Source organism: Entelurus aequoreus, linkage group LG08 (genome assembly GCF_033978785.1).
Source record: "Entelurus aequoreus isolate RoL-2023_Sb linkage group LG08, RoL_Eaeq_v1.1, whole genome shotgun sequence".
Taxonomy (NCBI): Eukaryota; Metazoa; Chordata; class Actinopteri; order Syngnathiformes; family Syngnathidae; genus Entelurus; species Entelurus aequoreus.
In genome coordinates, this window is record NC_084738.1 from 72,332,052 (window position 1) to 72,352,051 (window position 20,000).

At 38.4% G+C, this 20,000-nt stretch overlaps 1 protein-coding gene across 1 annotated transcript in view; it reads right to left on the bottom strand.

Annotated features, from left to right (window-relative positions):
* LOC133656276 (ankyrin-3-like) overlaps positions 1-20,000 on the bottom strand; it is a 148,811-nt gene that overhangs the window by 67,560 nt on the left and 61,251 nt on the right. The window contains exons 24-31 of the mRNA XM_062057263.1: positions 18,490-18,534; positions 16,604-16,639; positions 11,850-11,973; positions 6,520-6,622; positions 4,250-4,294; positions 3,946-4,052; positions 3,801-3,833; positions 1,097-1,321 (exon numbers count right to left, since the gene is read on the bottom strand). Coding sequence (XP_061913247.1) covers positions 1,097-1,321; positions 3,801-3,833; positions 3,946-4,052; positions 4,250-4,294; positions 6,520-6,622; positions 11,850-11,973; positions 16,604-16,639; positions 18,490-18,534 — 718 coding nt within the window. The remainder of the gene's footprint in view (positions 1-1,096; positions 1,322-3,800; positions 3,834-3,945; positions 4,053-4,249; positions 4,295-6,519; positions 6,623-11,849; positions 11,974-16,603; positions 16,640-18,489; positions 18,535-20,000) is intronic.

Below are 20,000 nucleotides of genomic sequence, written 5' to 3' on the forward strand. Positions count from 1 at the left end.
TATATATATATATATATATATATATATATATATATATATATATATATATATATATATATATATATATATATTTATATATATAAAATAATAATAAAAAATACAAAAAAAGTTTAGAGGGAATAAATAAAATAAAGCCAAAAATAAAATGAAAATATAAACAAAACTTAAAACAAACATATATAAATAAAAATAATACATACAAATATACATAAAGGTTTGGGGGGAGAAAAATACAACAAAAAATAAAATAAAATAAAAAGCAAAACTTTAAAAAATATATCTATATAAATTAAAAAAACAAAAGACAAAAGAAAAAAACGACCTTCTAACTGAACTGTGAGCCAGGACGGGATGAGTTGTCCACACAAACTGACATCCAAGCCACATCCTACTTTGATCACTTCCTGTCACCCCTTACTTTTGTCCACATGTCAAATGTCCCCAAAACCACCTTCAGTTCCCCCGTGTAAAAACAATCAGCAAGACACAGCGGCGAGGGGGTGCAGTGTGGAGGGTGGGGGGGAGGTGGAGGGGGGCGGGGGTTGGGGTTCTTGATTCCTACCCAACAAATCTAGTTCCTCGGGGTCCCAGCTGGAGAACTGGACTAACCAGGCTCTCGCCTTCATTAAGAGCCGGCGGCTGTCTGGGAAGATGGAGCTTACTGCGCCCGCCGCGCGCACACACACACACACACACACACACACACACACACACACACACACACACACACACACACACACACACACACACACACATACACACATAAGACACACACACACACACACACACACTTGTGAGCTCGGGGGGGGGGGGAGGGGGGGGGGGACGCAAACCAAGACTTTTATGGCACAAGACACCTTCTTAAAGTGGTCTTTTTTTTACAGAGTTGTCCACTCACAGGAGGCAGCCAATGAGGGGACAGTGGGCGGAGCTACAGCAGCAAGTTCCATGTTGACTTTTTATTGTTTCACAAAAGTTAGAAACAACGATGGCGGGGGAATGGCGGCGGCAGGAAGCGCGGGGGGAAGGGAGGGAGGGAGGGAGGGAGGGAGGGGGTAGATGTGGTCAAACCAAAGCGGCGCCACGCCTTACTTACCCCAGGAAGTGAGCGCCGGCCGGGCCCACCTCCACCAGCCGGCTGGCCGGGCCCTCCCCCTCCACCATGGGGGGCGGCGACGCCAGCTTGTGGCGCTTGACCAGGCGACAGGTGATGCGCGTGGGCGCCGTGCACTTCCTGGGCGGGATGATGATGCGCATGCCGTTGTGGCGACTCCCCCGCATGGAGCCGCCCCGGGCGTCCACCATGAAGCTGACCAGGAACCTGCGGGACAGCAAGAGGGAGATCAACAAAGAATCCTCCAGCCGCTGCAGTTCTGGGTCTTTTTGAAATGGAACCTTCTACAAAAACGAAGATTTGACTTTTGTTATCCCAAACTACGGCTGCCCGTCGCCATCTTCCATTTGGCTAAACGCAATCTTTTCATATTATTTAAAAATAGTCAGTAATGCTGGTTTTGTTGCCATCTGGTGGCCAACATAAGTAGTCACTGGCCATTAGTTGTTCAGCAACCACAGCATTCACTTATATGACCCGATCGAAACAACCTCCCCTAGTCATGGTGCAGAAATATGTACATGTTTATTATGTTTATAAAGTCAGTAAATATGGACACATGAGGACTTTGAATATGATGATCCTGTAACTACTTGGTATCAGATCAATACCTAAATGTGTGGTATCGTCCAAAACTAATGTCAAGTATGAAAGAAGAGAAGAATAAGTGATTATTACATTTGAACAGAAGTGTAGATAGAACATGTTCAAACAGAAAACAGGGTGACACTTACCCTTTACATCAGTATTTATTAACCATATTATTATTGGTTTATGAGGTATTATATTTTATTGCATGATCCTGTAACTACTTGGTATCAGATCGATACCTAAATGTGTGGTATCATCCAAAACTGATGTAAAGTATCAAAGAAGAGAAGAATAAAGTTAAAGTAGCAATGATTGTCACACACACACGAGGTGTGTGGCGAAATGTGTCCTCTGCATTTGACCCATCCCCTTGTTCACCCCCTGGGAGGTGAGGGGAGCAGTGGGCAGCAGCGGTGCCGCGCCCGGGAAAATAAGTTGTCTGGTATGTTCACTATTTTTATTTGAGGACTAAATGACAATAATAAACATATGTTTCATGTACAGTAAAGTTTTTTGAAAAAGCGAAATATTAAAAAAAAAAAAAAAGAAATTAAAAATGTTAGAATTTAAAATTTAAAATTTTTAAAATTTAAAATTTTAAAAATTTAAAATTTTAAAAATTTAAAATTTTAAAAATTTAAAATTTTAAAAATTTAAAATTTTAAAAATTTAAAATTTTAAAAATTTAAAATTTTAAAAATTTTAAATTTAAAAATTTTAAATATAAACATTTTGAAAAAGAAGAATAAGTTGTCTAGTATGTTCGCTATTTTAATTAAGGACTAAATGACAATAATAAACATGTTTCATGTACACTAAGATTTTTTTTAAAAATAAAAATATTAAAACATTTTAAAAAATTTAAAATATTAAAAATTTTAAAAAATTACAAAAGGTTAAAAAATTAAAAATGCTAAAAAAATGTAAATTTAAAATCAAATTTTTTTTTAAATGTTTAAAAATTTTACATTTTAAAACAAATAAACATTTCTAAAAAAAACAAAAAAACAAACAATTAAATTGTAAAAAAAATTACATTTAAAAAAAATTTAAAATAAAAAATTTTTTTTTTTTTTTTTTTAAATTTAAAATTTAAAATTTAAAAAAAATTTACATTTTAAAAAATACAATTTTTGAAAAACAATAAGTTGTCTAGTATGTTCACTATATTATTTAAGGACTAAATGACAATAATAAACATGTTTCATGTACACTAAGAAATTTTGAAAAAGAAAAATATATTAAATCAAAAAAGACATTTTAAATTTTAAAATTTTAAAATGTTAACATTTTTACATTTTAAAGTTTTAAATTTTTACATTTTAAATTTTTACATTTTAAATTAAAAAAATGTTAAAAATGTACATTTTAAATTTTAAAAATAAACATTTTTAAAAAGAAGAATAAGTTGTCTTGTACGTTCACTATTTTATTTAAGGAGTAAATTACAATAATAAACATATGTTTCATGTACACTAAGATTTTTTTTTAAATAAAAATATTTTAAAATTTAAAAATTACAAATTTAAAAATTACAAATTTTAAAAAATTACAAATTTTAAAAAATTACAAATTTTAAAAAATTTAAAGTTTTAAAAACAATTAAATTTTAAAACAATTTAAATTTTAAATTTTAAAAATATAAATTTTGAAAAAGAAGAATAAGTTGTCTAGTATGTTCACTATTTTATTGAAGGACTAAATGACAATAATAAATATATGTTTCATGTACACTAACATTTTTTGTTCAAATAAAGCCAATAATGACATTTTTTGTGCTCCCCTTTATTTAGAAAAGTACGGAAATACATTTTGGTAGCGGTACTAATATATTGATATGGAAACAACACTAGACTTACACACACAGAACTACAGCACTCAGCTTTGGTCACATGTCAGGTTAGTGTGTAGCTGACCAACAACACAACAACACAATATACAAGTCATTCCACTTCACAAGTGTGTGTGTGTGTGTGTGTGCGTTAGTGTGGCTGCTTGTGTGTCAAAGATGGAAGCAGGAAGTGGGTGTTGGAGGTGAGGGTTAGTGATGTCACCCCAAACAACACAAACAACAACAACAACACCCGTGAGTCACCTGCCGTCGTACTGCGGGAGCGGAGAGGAAAAACTGCGGGATGGACGACAACACAACCATGTCACATGATGTAGGTGAGTAGATATACTCACCTACATGTTATATATATATATATATAGAATATATTTCCAGCATGTTGACTCACCCAGAGTGGACAGGTGAGGAGACCATGTGGATGTTGTCCATGGTCTCTGGAGTCCAGCTGTACCTCCTCAAGGAGTCCTGGTCCTGGTCTTTGGCCGCCGCCAGGTGCTGGCGAGGAGACAGGAAGTTGAGTCGGGGTGACATGCAGCGCACAGGAAGTAGCATCCATGATGTCAGAATAAGTCACAACAACAACAACGGACATAAATCAACATCCAGTGCAGCATGTGTCCTTCAACGGTCTTTGTGAAGGTCACACATGGAGCAGTGAGACATGATAAAAGTCATCATGCCAGCAGGTCTACCTTGTTGTGGTCTTCTACCCTCAATGACCTTTCCTTACACAGCATCTGCAGCACACACAAACACCTCGTTGGTATACAAACTTTATTCTTGTCCTCCACTCAACCATACTGTCATGTGATACACTACAGGGGTCCTCATACTGATACACTACAGGGGTCCTCATACTGATACACTACAGGGGTCCTCATACTGATACACTACAGGGGTCCTCATACTGATACACTACAGGGGTCCTCATAATGATACACTACAGGGGTCCTCATACTGATACACTACAGGGGTCCTCATACTGATACACTACAGGGGTCCTCATACTGATACACTATGCATCAGATGATATCAACTTGGACGTCAAATGTCCGATGTAAGCTACCGATTCAACACGGATTCATTAGTAGTGAGTGTGTGGCACACTCACTAGCTGTACTAACACTGCACTGATACTGGAACATACGTGGGAGATGGAGACACGTCTCGTTTTGGGTTTAAATGATCAAAATGAGCTCAAATGCTACCATGAAACATTTTCATGCTAACGTTAGCATGCTAGCAAGTGACCAGAGAAGATGAGTTTTAGATGGCGCAGTTATTTTTTTGGTGGTATATAAATAAAATTAGAAGAAAAAAAAATGATAGCATTAAATTGTAGCATGCTAATGTTAGCATAATATAGGTTAGCGTACTTCAAGGATGGCGGCAACTGACATGACACACATGATTTTTTTTCAGGTTTAAACAACTAAAATGAGCAAAAAATGCAAGAATAAAACTTTAGCATGCTAATGTTAGCATACCATATGAAAAGTAAGTGTACTTTTAGGATGGCGCTAACTGTCAAAAGCCGTGATTTTCAGGTTCAAATGGGTAAATCAAATGTTGGCATAACATTTTTTAAAATGGTAATGTTAGCATGTTAGCACGCGACCAGCTAGGATACTTCCAAGATGACGCAAAGTATCAAAAGCCATGATTTTTTTTTTTTTTCATACAATTTGAAAAAAAAATGCTAGCATAAAACTCTAGCATGTTCATGTTAGCATAGCATAGGAAATTGTTAGCGTACTTCTAGCATGGCGCCAACCATCAAAAGCCAGCATTTGTAGGTCCAAACATGTCAAGTTAGCAACGTAGCTGCTAATGCTAACTCACCGCTAGTGCTGCTAATGCTAACGTAGCCTGATACCGCTTTAAACCTGGTGCTCTATTCTGAGATATGGAAGACAGAACTTGGTAGAAAAATAGGATTTTAAGTAGTTTTTAGTGCAGAATGAACGACTCATCTTACAAAGTACAGAAGCAGGGAAGTTGTCACGTTGTGTAAATGCTACATAAAAAGAGACTACAACGAATCCTTTTCAACTTATATTCAATTGAATAGACTGCAAAGACAAGATATTTCATGTTCACACTGAGAAACTTTGCAAATAATCATGAACCCGCACTCTTTTACTACGAAGCCACGCTGTTGTAACGCCTGGCTTGGCATCGTCTTGCTGAAATAAGCAGGGGCGTCCATGATAGCAACATATGTTGTATGTACCTTTCAGCATTAATGGCGCCTTCACAGATGTGTAAGTTACCCATGTCTTGACCACTAATACACCCCCATACTATTCCACTTTGCATCAGTCCATCTTAGATGAGCGAAGCGTTTCTGGGTGTTGTTGATAAATGGCTGTGGCTTTGCATAGTAGAGTTTTAACTTGCACTTACAGATGTAGCGACCAACTGTAGTTGCTGACGGTGGCTTTCCGAAGTGCTCCTGAGCCCATGTGGTGATATCCTTTACACACCGATGTGGCTTTTTAAGGTGCGTAATATCATGGCCCCAATTAGCCTGTTCACCTGTGGGATGTTCCAAATAAGTCTTTGATGAGCATTCCTCAACTTTCTCAGTCAAAGCGTGTCCGGGTGTTGTTGATACATGGCTTTGGCTTTGCATTGTAGAGTGTGGCATTTTAAGGTGCGTAATATCATGGCCCCAATTAGCCTGTTCACCTGTGGGATGTTCCAAATAAGTCTTTGATGAGCATTCCTCAACTTTCTCAGTCGAAGCGTGTCCGGGTGTTGTTGATAAATGGCTTTGGCTTGGCATAGTAGAGTGTGAACATGAAATATCTTGTCTTTGCAGTCTATTCAATTGAATATAAGTTAAAAATGATTTATTTTATTTAGCATTTGCACAAGGTGACAACTTCACCGCTTTTGGGCGTTTATACTTCCCGTGTGAGACAGGAATGTTCCAGAAAGAAGATGTGGAGGTACGTACCAAGTCCCGGCTGGGTGCCAACATCTCCTCGATCATCATGCTGTCCCGCGTGAAGGAGCTGCGGTTCAGAGTGTTGGACCTATCAGAACTGAAGGAACGCAGGCTTGGTGCAGGTCACGCGTTACCACGACAACAATGATGAGGGCAGGGGGGGGGGGGGGGGGTACAGGAGAGGTGAACAGAAAAACAAAAAAAAAAACATTAAATGCATGCAGCTTCCAGGAACCAGAACCAGAACCAGAACCAGCAGAACTCAGACCTGACACAAGTTCTTTGCTTCCCCCCCAAAGACAGAATAGTCCCAAAGTGCACATCACTTCAACACAATAGCAGCTTGGGCAGAGACAGGAAGCAACCTGGCTGAGGTTGCCATGGCAACAGGCTGCCGGACTGCTTGTATCGCACATGATATCACACACAAGTAAACAGGCTGCGGGACTGCTCGTATCGCACATGATATCACACACAAGTAAACAGGCTGCCAGACTGCTTGTATCGCACGTGATATCACACACAAGTAAACACGCTGCCGGGCTGCTTGTATCGCACATGATATCACACACAAGTAAACAGGCTGCAGGGCTGCTTGTATCGCACATGATATCACACACAAGTAAACAGGCTGCCGGGCTGCTTGTATCGCACGTGATATCACACACAAGTAAACACGCTGCCGGGCTGCTTGTATCGCACATGATATCACACACAAGTAAACAGGCTGCCGGGCTGCTTGTGTCGCACATGATATCACACACAAGTAAACAGGCTGCCGGGCTGCTTGTGTCGCACATGATATCACACACAAGTAAACAGGCTGCCGGGCTGCTTGTATCGCACATGATATCACACACAAGTAAACAGGCTGCCGGGCTGCTTGTGTCGCACATGATATCACACATTTTACATGCAAGCCGGTATCATCTGATTCTTGTTTTTGAGGACCAGTATCCGGTACAAGATAGTGTACCTAATGAAGTGGCCGGTCAGGAAGCGCACTCAAAAAATAAAACTAAATGTTAATTGTGCATTCTTTTGGCCATGACACGCACACAGACACAACTTCCTTATTTGGGCATAACAACTTCCTTATTTGGGCATAACAACGTCCTTATTTGGGCATAACAACGTCCTTATTTGGGCATAACAACTTCCTTATTTGGGCATAACAACTTCCTTATTTGGGCATAACAACTTCCTTATTTGGGCATAACAACGTCCTTATTTGGGCATAACAACTTCCTTATTTGGGCATAACAACGTCCTTATTTGGGCATAACGACATCCTTATTCGGGCACAACGACATCCTTATTTGGGCATAACAACGTCCTTATTTGGGCATAACAACGTCCTTATTTGGGCATAACAACGTCCTTCTTTGGGCATAACAACGTCCTTCTTTGGGCATAACAACGTCCTTATTTGGGCATAACAACGTCCTTATTTGGGCATAACAACGTCCTTCTTTGGGCATAACAACGTCCTTATTTGGGCATAACAACGTCCTTATTTGGGCATAACAACGTCCTTATTTGGGCATAACAACGTCCTTATTTGGGCATAACAACGTCCTTATTTGGGCATAACAACTTCCTTATTTGGGCATAACAACGTCCTTATTTGGGCATAACAACGTCCTTATTTGGGCATAACAACGTCCTTCTTTGGGCATAACAACGTCCTTATTTGGGCATAACAACTTCCTTATTTGGGCATAACAACGTCCTTATTTGGGCATAACAACGTCCTTCTTTGGGCATAACAACGTCCTTCTTTGGGCATAACAACGTCCTTATTTGGGCATAACAACGTCCTTATTTGGGCATAACAACGTCCTTCTTTGGGCATAACAACGTCCTTATTTGGGCATAACAACGTCCTTATTTGGGCATAACAACGTCCTTATTTGGGCATAACAACGTCCTTATTTGGGCATAACAACTTCCTTATTTGGGCATAACAACGTCCTTATTTGGGCATAACAACATCCTTATTTGGGCATAACAACGTCCTTATTTGGGCATAACAACGTCCTTATTTGGGCATAACAACTTCCTTATTTGGGCATAACAACGTCCTTATTTGGGCATAACAACGTCCTTATTTGGGCATAACAACGTCCTTATTTGGGCATAACAATGTCCTTATTTGGGCATAACAATGTCCTTATTTGGGCATAACAACGTCCTTATTTGGTCATAACAACGTCCTTATTTGGGCATAACAACGTCCTTATTTGGGCATAACAAAGTCCTTATTTGGGCATAACAACGTCCTTCTTTGGGCATAACAACGTCCTTATTTGGGCATAACAACGTCCTTATTTGGGCATAACAACGTCCTTCTTTGGGCATAACAACGTCCTTATTTGGGCATAACAACGTCCTTATTTGGGCATAACAACGTCCTTATTTGGGCATAACAACGTCCTTATTTGGGCATAACAACGTCCTTATTTGGGCATAACAACGTCCTTATTTGGGCATAACAACTTCCTTATTCGGGCATAACAACGTCCTTATTTGGGCATAAGACGGTTCAGGTCCCCGGAAGCTCGTGAAAGAAAGCAAAAACACATGACAGGAACACCACTGGTCTGTCAGGAAGTTAGTCAGGTGGCAGCAGGAAGTTATGACATCAGGGGGCGGGGCCTCAGCATGCCGTCAGCCTTACTTACCTGACTTTGGGACTTAATGAGGAGAGAAGAAGAGAGAAAGTAGGATGGAACACAGGAGGAGAAGGGAGGAGCCAAAGGAGGGACATTGCATGACGCATTCAACAACACTGGGAATTCCCAACATCACAAGTGAAAAAACAGAATGGTGGTCAGCCATCTTTTTTTTTTTTTTTTACTTTTGATTGGCACACTTTTAGGTCAAAGGTCGGACATTTAAAATGAATGGGGTATTTCCACTTTCCCAGCATCCTTGAACACAACATAACTAAACTCATTCATATGAACTTTTCACCCCTTTGCTTTACTTCCTGGTCTGAACACACACACACACACACACACACACACACACACACACACACACACACACACACTTACACACACACGCACACGCACACGCACACGCACACGCACACGCACACACACAAACACACACACGGGCGGTGCTCAGGGCTATGTAATATCGAACATGTTTCTAATTTCCTGTGGTTCGCTGGACAAGTGTGTCACTCCTAAAACATGCAGCGACACACACACACACACACACACACACACACACACACACACACACACACACACACACACACACACACACACACACACACACACACACACACACACACACACACACACACACACACACACACACACACACACACACCCCACCCATCCTATTGCGTAAGAGTCGATATCGACATTTACTTCAACATGGTTATCAGAAAAGTGATTAGGCTACAAATATTATGTACATGTCACGATGTAAAAGGATTTAATGCTAATGAGTTAGTTTACTTGATTATACATTATTCAAAAGTGTTACATTATTCATAATTGTTACATTATTCAAGTGTTACATTATTCAAAATGTTAACATTATTTAAAAGTGTTACATTATTCAAAAGTGTCACATTATTCAAACATGTTGCATTATTGATAATTGTTACATTATTGAAGTGTTACATTATTCAAAATTGTTACATTTTTCAAGATTTTTAAATTTTTCTAAATTGTAACATTTTTCAAAAGTGTAACATTAATTAGAAGTGTTACATTATTTGAAATTGTTACATTATTCAAGTGTTACATTATTTGAAATTGTTACATTATTCAAAAGTGTAACATTAATTAAAAGTGTAACATTAATTAAAAGTGTTACATTATTTGAAATGTTTACATTATTCAAAAGTGTGATATTATTTAAAAGTGTTACAATATTCAGAAGTGTTACATTATTCAAAAGTGTAACATTATTCAAAAGTGTAACATTAATTAAAAGTGTTACATTATTTGAAATGTTTACATTATTCAAGTGTGATATTATTTAAAATTGTTACAATATTCAAAAGTGTTACATTATTCAAAAGTGTTACATTTTTCAAAAGTGTAACATTATTCAAAATTGTTACATTATTCAAAAGCGTTACATTATTGAATGTTTTTACATTATTCAAGTGTTAAATAATTCAAAAGTGTTAAATTTTTCAAAATTATTACATTTTTCAAAATTATTACATTATTCAAAAGCGTAACATTTATTAAAAGTGTTACATTATTCAAAAGTGTAACATTATTCAAAAGTGCAACATTAATTAAAAGTGTTACATTATTTGAAATGTTTACATTATTCAAAAGAGTGATATTATTTAAAATTGTTACAATATTCAGAAGTGTTACATTATTCAAAATGGTAACATTATTCACAAGTGTAACATTATTCAAAAGTGTAACATTAATTCAATGTGTTACATTATTTGAAATGTTTACATTATTCAAAAGTGTGATATTATCTAAAATTGTTACAATATTCAGAAGTGTTACATTGTTTAAATTGTAACATTATTCAAAAGTGTTACATTTTTCAAAAGTGTAACATTATTCAAAATTATTACATTATTCAAAAGCGTTACATTATTGCATGTTTTTACATTATTCAAGTGTTAAATTATTCAAAAGTGTTACATTTTTCAAAATTGTTCCATTATTCAAAAGTGTAACATTTATTAAAAGTGTTACATTATTCAAAAGTGTAACATTTATTAAAAGTGTAACATTAATTAAAAGTGCAACATTAATTAAAAGTGTTACATTATTTGAAATGTTTACATTATTCAAAAGAGTGATAGTATTTAAAAGTGTTACAATATTCAGAAGTGTTACATTATTCAAAATGGTAACATTATTCAAAGGTGTAACATTCATTAAAAGTGTTACATTATTTGAAATGTTTACATTATTCAAAAGTGTGATATTATTTAAAATTGTTACAATATTCAGAAGTGTAACATTATTCAAAAGTGTTACATTTTTCAAAAGTGTAACATTATTCAAAATTGTTACATTATTCAAAAGTGTTACATTATTGAATGTTTTTACATTATTCAAGTGTTAAATTATTCAAAAGTGTAACATTTTTCAAAATTGTTAAATTATTCAAAAGTGTTACATTTTTCAAAATTGTTAAATTATTCAAAAGTGTAACATTATTCAAAAGTGTAACATTTTTCAAAAGTGTTACATTATTTAAAAGTGTTACATTATTCAAAAGTGTTTTATTATTAAAAAGTGTTTTATTATTAAAAAGTGTTTTATCATTAGAAAGTGTTGCGTTCAAGGACCTGATGCACGGGGTGACGGTGGACAAAAGGCGGGGGGTCCTACCTCTGCGAGCGAGCGCCCACACTGAAGCCCAAGTAGCCCTCCTGGGGCAGAGAGTCGTCGCCCAGCTCCCGCAGGTCCTGGGGGGCCAGGTACTTGTCCGTGTCCCCCGTCATGGCGTCCTCACCTGGCCTCACACAAACATGGAGCGAGAGAGAGAGAGAGAGAGAGAGAGGGGAGAGGATGAATGTCCGACTCACACTTGTGGTGACGTCACCACTGAGGGACGGAGGAGAAGAAGGAGTAGTAGTGGTAGTGGTAGTAGTGGTAGTGGTAGTAGTCCACACCTCCAGCCAACAAGCGGTCAACTACTAGAAAAGTAGTTTAGGAGAAGAGAGGGGGAGGAGTCAGAAGACAAGTGCATGCAGGAAGGGAAGCCACGGGCAGAGAAAGAATGAAAGGGGGGACGCCATTCTAACCCCGCCCACTCCCCTGACTCCACCCCCCTGTCACTGCTGCACCTCCCCCTTCTACTTTCATCTGCTGACATTCCAGGACATTCTTTGGGGTCCTCGCCACAACTCACCTCCAACTTTCTTCATTCGGCCATCTCACACTTTTTAACCACTCTTTCTTGGGTGGGGGGGGGAGGACACTGTGACGAGCCCCCACCTGCACCGCCTGCACCGCCTGCACCGCCTGCACCGCCTGTCCCTCGCAGCCCAGCTCCAGCACGCAAACAGATCCGCTTTCTCCCGCCTCCCCTCCCTGCCGCCAGATAATCCCGTGTGTGTGTGTGTGTGTGTGTGTGTGTGTGTGTGTGTGTGTGTGTGTGTGTGTGTGTGTGTGTGTGTGTGTGTGTGCACTTGTCTCACCGTCCTTGTGTGGACATACACTTGACAAGCCACACCCTTTCTGTGAGGATCTTTAGACTTGTGAGGACATTTGTCTGCTCCTCACAACTACACAAGTCAAATATTTTTTTTTACTTTGTGTGTTTTGCATTCTGAAGTGAGGTTGCAACTAGGGATGTCCGATAAATGTTTTAAAATGTAATATCGGAAATTATCGGTATCGTTTTTTTTATTATCGGTATCGTTTTTATTTTTTTATTTTTATTTTTTTATTAAATCAACATAAAAAAAACACAAGATACACTTACTCGTGCACCAACCCCAAAAAACCTCCTTCCCCCATTTACACTCATTCACACAAAAGGGTTGTTTCTTTCTATTATTAATATTCTGCTTCCTACATTATATATCAATATATATCAATACAGTCTGCAAGGGATACAGTTATTAATATTAACAATATATATCAATACAGTCTGCAAGGGATACAGTCCGTAAGCACACATGATTGTGCGTGCTGCTGCTCCACTAATAGTACTAACCTTTAACACTTCATTTTACTCATTTTCATTCATTACTAGTTTCTATGTAACTGTTTTTATATTGTTTTACTTTCTTTATTATTCAAGAAAATGTTTTTAATTTATTTATCTTATTTTATTAATTAAAAAAAAAAAGTACCTTATCTTCACCATACCTGGTTGTCCAAATTAGGCATAATAATGTGTTAATTCCACAACTGTATATATCGGTTGATATCGGTATCGGTAATTAAAGAGTTGGACAATATCGGAATATCGGATATGGGCAAAAAGCCATTATCGGACATCCCTACTTGCAACTCTTTACTCCCATCTAGGGCTAGATACATATTTTTTCATCATTCTAGCTATAGTGGAAAGGGGGGCCCTCACAACCTACTAACCAAACGTGGGTCCACACAAAGTAGGCAAGACATGTATGTGTGTGTGTGTGTGTGTGTGTGTGTGGGTGTGTGCGTGAGAGAGTGAGTGGGCCACAAATAGCAGACAGTGTGCAACTCACGCTAAAGTTGATTAAGTCTGCCGCTAACTAACTTGCTTCATCAAGTGCGGTGTATTTATATGCACACTTAGCTTTAAATACACACACACACGCACAGACACACACACACACACACACACACACACACACACACACACACACACACACACACACACACACACACACACACACACACACACACACACACACACACACACACACACAAGAGTTGGAACATGTACTGCTAACAATAAAGTACTCATCAATCCAAATACCGGTACCTTTTTTTTTTTTTTTTCCATAGACGTGATGGCGCGCCATGCAGACGTTGCCGCTAATATGAGGCGTCAACACACACACACACACACACACAGATATCACTTACAAGCAGAGACAGCTTAGAGACATAAGATGGTGAACGGGCATATTTTGGCTTTTAAAATCAACGATAGGTGAAGCTTTTTTTTTTTTTAGCATGGGGGCTAAAAAAAATTTGGTCAAGGGCCGAAAAGGTCTGTGGGACGCTCTCCCTGGCCCCCTGAGGGCACCACAGACTGTGGATGCTTTTAAAAAAGGCTTAAAAACCCTTCTTTTTAAAAAAAAGCCTTTTTTTTTAGATATATGCATACTAGTTTTAGCTATTTATTTTTTATATATTTTTATTTTTTTTAATACACTGTAGCACTTTGAGGTTGTTTATTCAATGTAAAGTGCTTTTTACAAACAAAATCTATTTTTTTTTATTGCAGCATGACTAGGGAAGGTTGTTTGCATTGGGTCATATATGTAGAAAAAAAATAAAAAATAAAAAATAATAATAATAATAATAAATCAATCAATCAATGTTTATTTATATAGCCCCAAATAGACACTTGTGATTTAGGGCTATACAAATAAACATTGATTGATTGATTATTATTATTATTATTATATATATATTTTTCTACATATATGACCCAATGCAAACAACCTTCCCTAGTCATGCTGCAATAAAAAAAAATAAAAAAAAACAACCAACACAAAATGTCAACACACAACACTGAGATGCAGACGGGAACTCCGGAGGCAAGGTGCAGGTAAGACAATGTTTTATTCTCATGGATCATGCAGGAAATGCAGATAAAACAGAAAGGTGTGTCGCTAGCACGGGAAGCTATGGTCAAGCGCAGCACGGGAAGAAGAATTAAAAGGCATGGATCACAAAGGTAAGAAGCAAATGAGGCAGCCAGACTGAGTGTGGCGAAAAACAGGAATACCTATTTAGTGCCCGAGGGCAGGTGAGCGCCCTGAACACTAATCAGAGGCAGGTAAAACTAATCAGCACCCATGGCGACCAAACCCAGGGGTGCTGAAAACAGAAGTGAGGGAGTCAAAAAGTAAACAAAACATGACCGGGGCAACGGATCATGAGGGTGTACATGTGATATTTGAGGGTGTTTTATCACATCCACTTAGTTCAGTAAGCCGTGTTGTGTGTTGACATGTTTTTGTTTCTTTGCAGCATGACTAGGGAAGGTTGTTTGCATTGGGTTGTATAAGTAAATGCTGTCCATTCAGAGCATAAATGACGATATACCCATTCTCAATTCAAACTTACTACGTCAACATTTTTCAACCGGTTCCAAAAATGCCAACGCCAACCCATCGATATCATCGAGGACAATTGTGCCAGTATCAATATTTTCAAAGAGGCCCCGCTTTTCCCAAAATTACCCCAGAAATTCCCCTTCAAATAAATGGACGTAGTTCTACAATACCCTAACCCGATTCCGACCTTCCCACCATCCACCCACACTACTCTTCACATATATCGAACACAAAAAACATGTTTTCCCTTTCACAAAATTCCCTGTTTTCCTAGAATTTCCTCCACATTGACAATGACTGCTCATTACCAATCTACTGCACATTCCATCTTTCTCAGCGGATTTTAACCGTTCCAACTTCCACACACTCTGTTCACCTTGGACCGTCAAACTACCGTTTTTCAAGTTCAAAAAAATTCCAGGAATTCCCAGTCGTACTTTCACTTCTTCCTGAAAAGTTTTCACAGTCTATACCACATGACACCACACCACACCACTAGTCACTATAGCATGTGACACCACACCACTAGTCACTATAGCATGTGACACCACACCACTAGTCACTATAGCACGTGACACCACTAGTCACTATAGCACGTGACACCACACCACTAGTCACTATAGCACGTGACACCACACCACTAGTCACTATAGCACGTGACACCACACCACTAGTCACTATAGCATGTGACACCACACCACTAGTCACTGTAGCATGTGACACCACACCACTAGTCACTATAGCATGTGACAGCACACCACTAGTCACTATAGCACGTGACACCACATCACTAGTCACTATAGCACGTGACACCACACCACTAGTCACTATAGCACGTGACACCACACCACTAGTCACTATAGCACGTGACACCACTAGTCACTATAGCACGTGACACCACACCACTAGTCACTATAGCACGTGACACCACACTACTAGTCAATATAGCACGTGACACCACACCACTAGTCACTATAGCACGTGACACCACACCACTAGTCACTATAACACGTGACACCACACTACTAGTCAATATAGCACGTGACACCACACTACTAGTCAATATAGCACGTGACACCACACCACTAGTCAATATAGCACGTGACACCACACCACTAGTCACTATAGCACGTGACACCACACTACTAGTCAATATAGCACGTGACACCACGTGTGGGGGGGTGGACGCTCCCAAATTAGAGTGTGTGTGTGTGTGTGTGTGTGTGTGTGTGTGTGTGTGTGTGTGTGTGCTATGAAGGATTAGGGTTACACACAAACTTGGACACATCAGAGGTGACACTCAGGTTATTTGTGTTAGTTTCAATAGAAAGAAAGTTGTTGTTTTGCACTTACAGCAGTAGTTGATGCAGACATTCCCACAATGCACCTCTGTTGCAACAAAACATTGTGTGTCACTGCGGGAAGCCACAAAGGATCAAGTGTGTGTGTGTGTGAGTGTGTGTGTGTGTGTGTGTGTGTGTGTGTGTGTGTGTGTGTGTGTGTGTGTGTGTGTGTGTGTGTGTGTGTGTGTGTGTGTGTCTGTGTGCAAACAAGACAGGCAGAGAGAAAAGAAAGCGCTCACACACACACACACACACACACACACACACACACACACACACACACACACACACACACACACACACACACACACACACACACACACACACACACACACACACTCAGTCCACAACGCCAGCCTGTCGCCATGGCAACCAAGAGAAAAGGCGGAGCAGAAGACGTGACAGTAAATATAATATGACATATTATCTGCAGGACACCAGGGGGGTCCAAAGTGCGCTTAGGGTTGTATTCTAAAAATACTATTTAAAAAAAAGTGGAATAAAAGTGGAATAAAAGTGGAATAAAAGTAGAATAAAAGTGGAATAAAAGTAGAATAAAAGTGGAATATAAGTGGAATAAAAGTGGAATAAAAATAGAATAAAGTGGAATATAATGGAATATAAGTGTAATAAAAGTGGAATAAAAGTAGAATAAAGTGGAATATAATGGAATAAAAGTGGAATAAAAGTGGAATAAAAGTAGAATAAAAGTAGAATAAAAGTGGAATATAAGTGGAATAAAAGTGGAATAAAAGAGCAAATTTACCTATAAAAATACTATTTCAAAAAAAGTGTAATAAAAGTGGAATAAAAGTAGAATTAAAAGTGGAATATAATGGAATAAAAGTGGAATAAAAGTAGAATAAGGTGGAATATAATGGAATAAAAGTAGAATAAAGGTGGAATATAAGTGGAATAAAAGTAGAATAAAGGTGGAATATAATGGAATAAAAGTGGAATAAAAGTAGAATAAAGTGGAATATAATGGAATAAAAGTGGAATAAAGTGGAATGCAAGTGGAATAAAAGTAGAATAAAGTGGAATATAATGAAATAAAAGTGGCATAAAAGTAGAATAAAAGTGGAATAAAAGAGCAAATTTAACTATAAAAATACTATTTAAAAAAAGTGGAATAAAAGTAGAATTAAAAGTGGAATATAAGTGGAATAAAATTGGAATATAAGTGGAATAGAAGTGGAATAGGAGTGGAATAAAGTGGAATAAAAGTGGAATAAAAGTGGGAATAAAAGCGGAATATAAGTGGAATAAAACTGGAATAAAAGTGGAATAAAAGAGCAAATGTAACTAGAAAAAGTTGCATTGTTGACTCTAATAACACAAAGCTGCTTTTTTTCTTTAAAAGTGTCATTGCTCAAAAAAAAAAAAAAATCAATGTTGTTATGAATTATTGATCTGCTGGAAGTTGCCATGACTTCACATCAAATATTACACTTGGAAATATTTGTTGAGGAAAACATTGCATATTTTGTGTGTTTGCCATCAAAGAAACATTTTCTTTACATAAAAAAAAGGACAAAAAACAAATACAAACTTATAATAGATATATATGTATAGGGCTATATATATATGTACATATATTGTGGAGTAATTAGAGCCCTAAATAGGGCTATATATATATATATATATATATATATATATATATATATATATATATATATATATATATATATATATATATATATATATATATATATATATATATATATATATATATCATGAGGGGTAAAAGTTTGGACACCCCTGATGTCTGTGCACACGTTCAAGGTCAAATAGTGAATAAAATGATGCTTTCAAGTGAAATAGGAGAAAAGAATGTCAGCAGAGAAATGATGGAGAGAGGAAAGTGAATGAGAAGAATGAAAAGATGAGAAGTACCTTCATCATCCACATCAGACAAATAGTCCTCAGGAACTTTACAGACTGTGAGTGGGATGGAGGGAAGATGTTAGAGGAACTGCAGCGTGTTGACCCTGTGTGTGATATCACGTGCGATACAAGCAGTCCTGCAGCGTGTTGACCCTGTGTGTGATATCACGTGCGATACAAGCAGTCCTGCAGCGTGTTGACCCTGTGTGTGATATCACGTGCGATACAAGCAGTCCTGCAGAGTGTTTACTTGTGTGTGATATCACGTGCGATACAAGCAGTCCTGCAGCGTGTTGACCCTGTGTGTGATATCACGTGCGATACAAGCAGTCCTGCAGTGTGTTGACTTGTGTGTGATATCACGTGCGATACAAGCAGTCCTGCAGAGTGTTTACTTGTGTGTGATATCACGTGCGATACAAGCAGTCCTGCAGCGTGTTGACCCTGTGTGTGATATCACGTGCGATACAAGCAGTCCTGCAGTGTGTTGACTTGTGTGTGATATCATGTGCGATACAAGCAGTCCTGCAGTGTGTTGACTTGTGTGTGATATCACGTGCGATACAAGCAGTCCTGCAGTGTGTTTACTTGTGTGTGATATCACGTGCGATACAAGCAGTCCTGCAGTGTTTACTTGTGTGTGATATCACGTGCGATACAAGCAGTCCTGCAGTGTTTACTTGTGTGTGATATCATGTGCGATACAAGCAGTCCCGCAGTGTGTTTACTTGTGTGCGATATCATGTGCGATACAAGCAGCCTGGCAGCGTGTTTACTGGTGTGCGATATCATGTGCGATACAAGCAGTCCTGCAGTGTGTTTACTTGTGTGTGATATCACGTGCGATACGAGCAGTCCTGCAGTGTTTACTTGTGTGTGATATCATGTGCGATACAAGCAGTCCCGCAGTGTGTTTACTTGTGTGCGATATCATGTGCGATACAAGCAGCCTGGCAGCGTGTTTACTGGTGTGCGATATCATGTGCGATACAAGCAGTCCCGCAGCGTGTTTACTTGTGTGTGATATCACGTGCGATACGAGCAGTCCCGCAGCGTGTTTACTTGTGTGCGATATCATGTGCGATACAAGCAGTCCCGCAGCCTGTTTACTTGTGTGTGATATCATGTGCGATACAAGCAGTCCCGCAGCCTGTTTACTTGTGTGTGAGTATCAAATATGTGCGAGTATCAAATAATCATAGTTGCATATTACTTACACATGCAAAGTCTCCGTATTAGAAAGTATCCCGTAACAAACGTGTCCGCATTAAATAACTCCACTGCGTCATGTGACCAATAAAAAGAAAGAAACAATTTCCACTCCACTTCATTTTAAAGACAGCGTAAGTCCCTTCCAGACGGTCAGTGTTTGTCATCGTGCTAGTTTGACTCCTTTCACTTCATCAAAGCTTTCCACGCCACAAGATGATACAGGTATGATTTGTGCTGATATGGGATGACTATGACTATGTGAGGTGTTCCTGTTGTTGTTTTAGTCTCACTACTTTTTCTTTTATTCA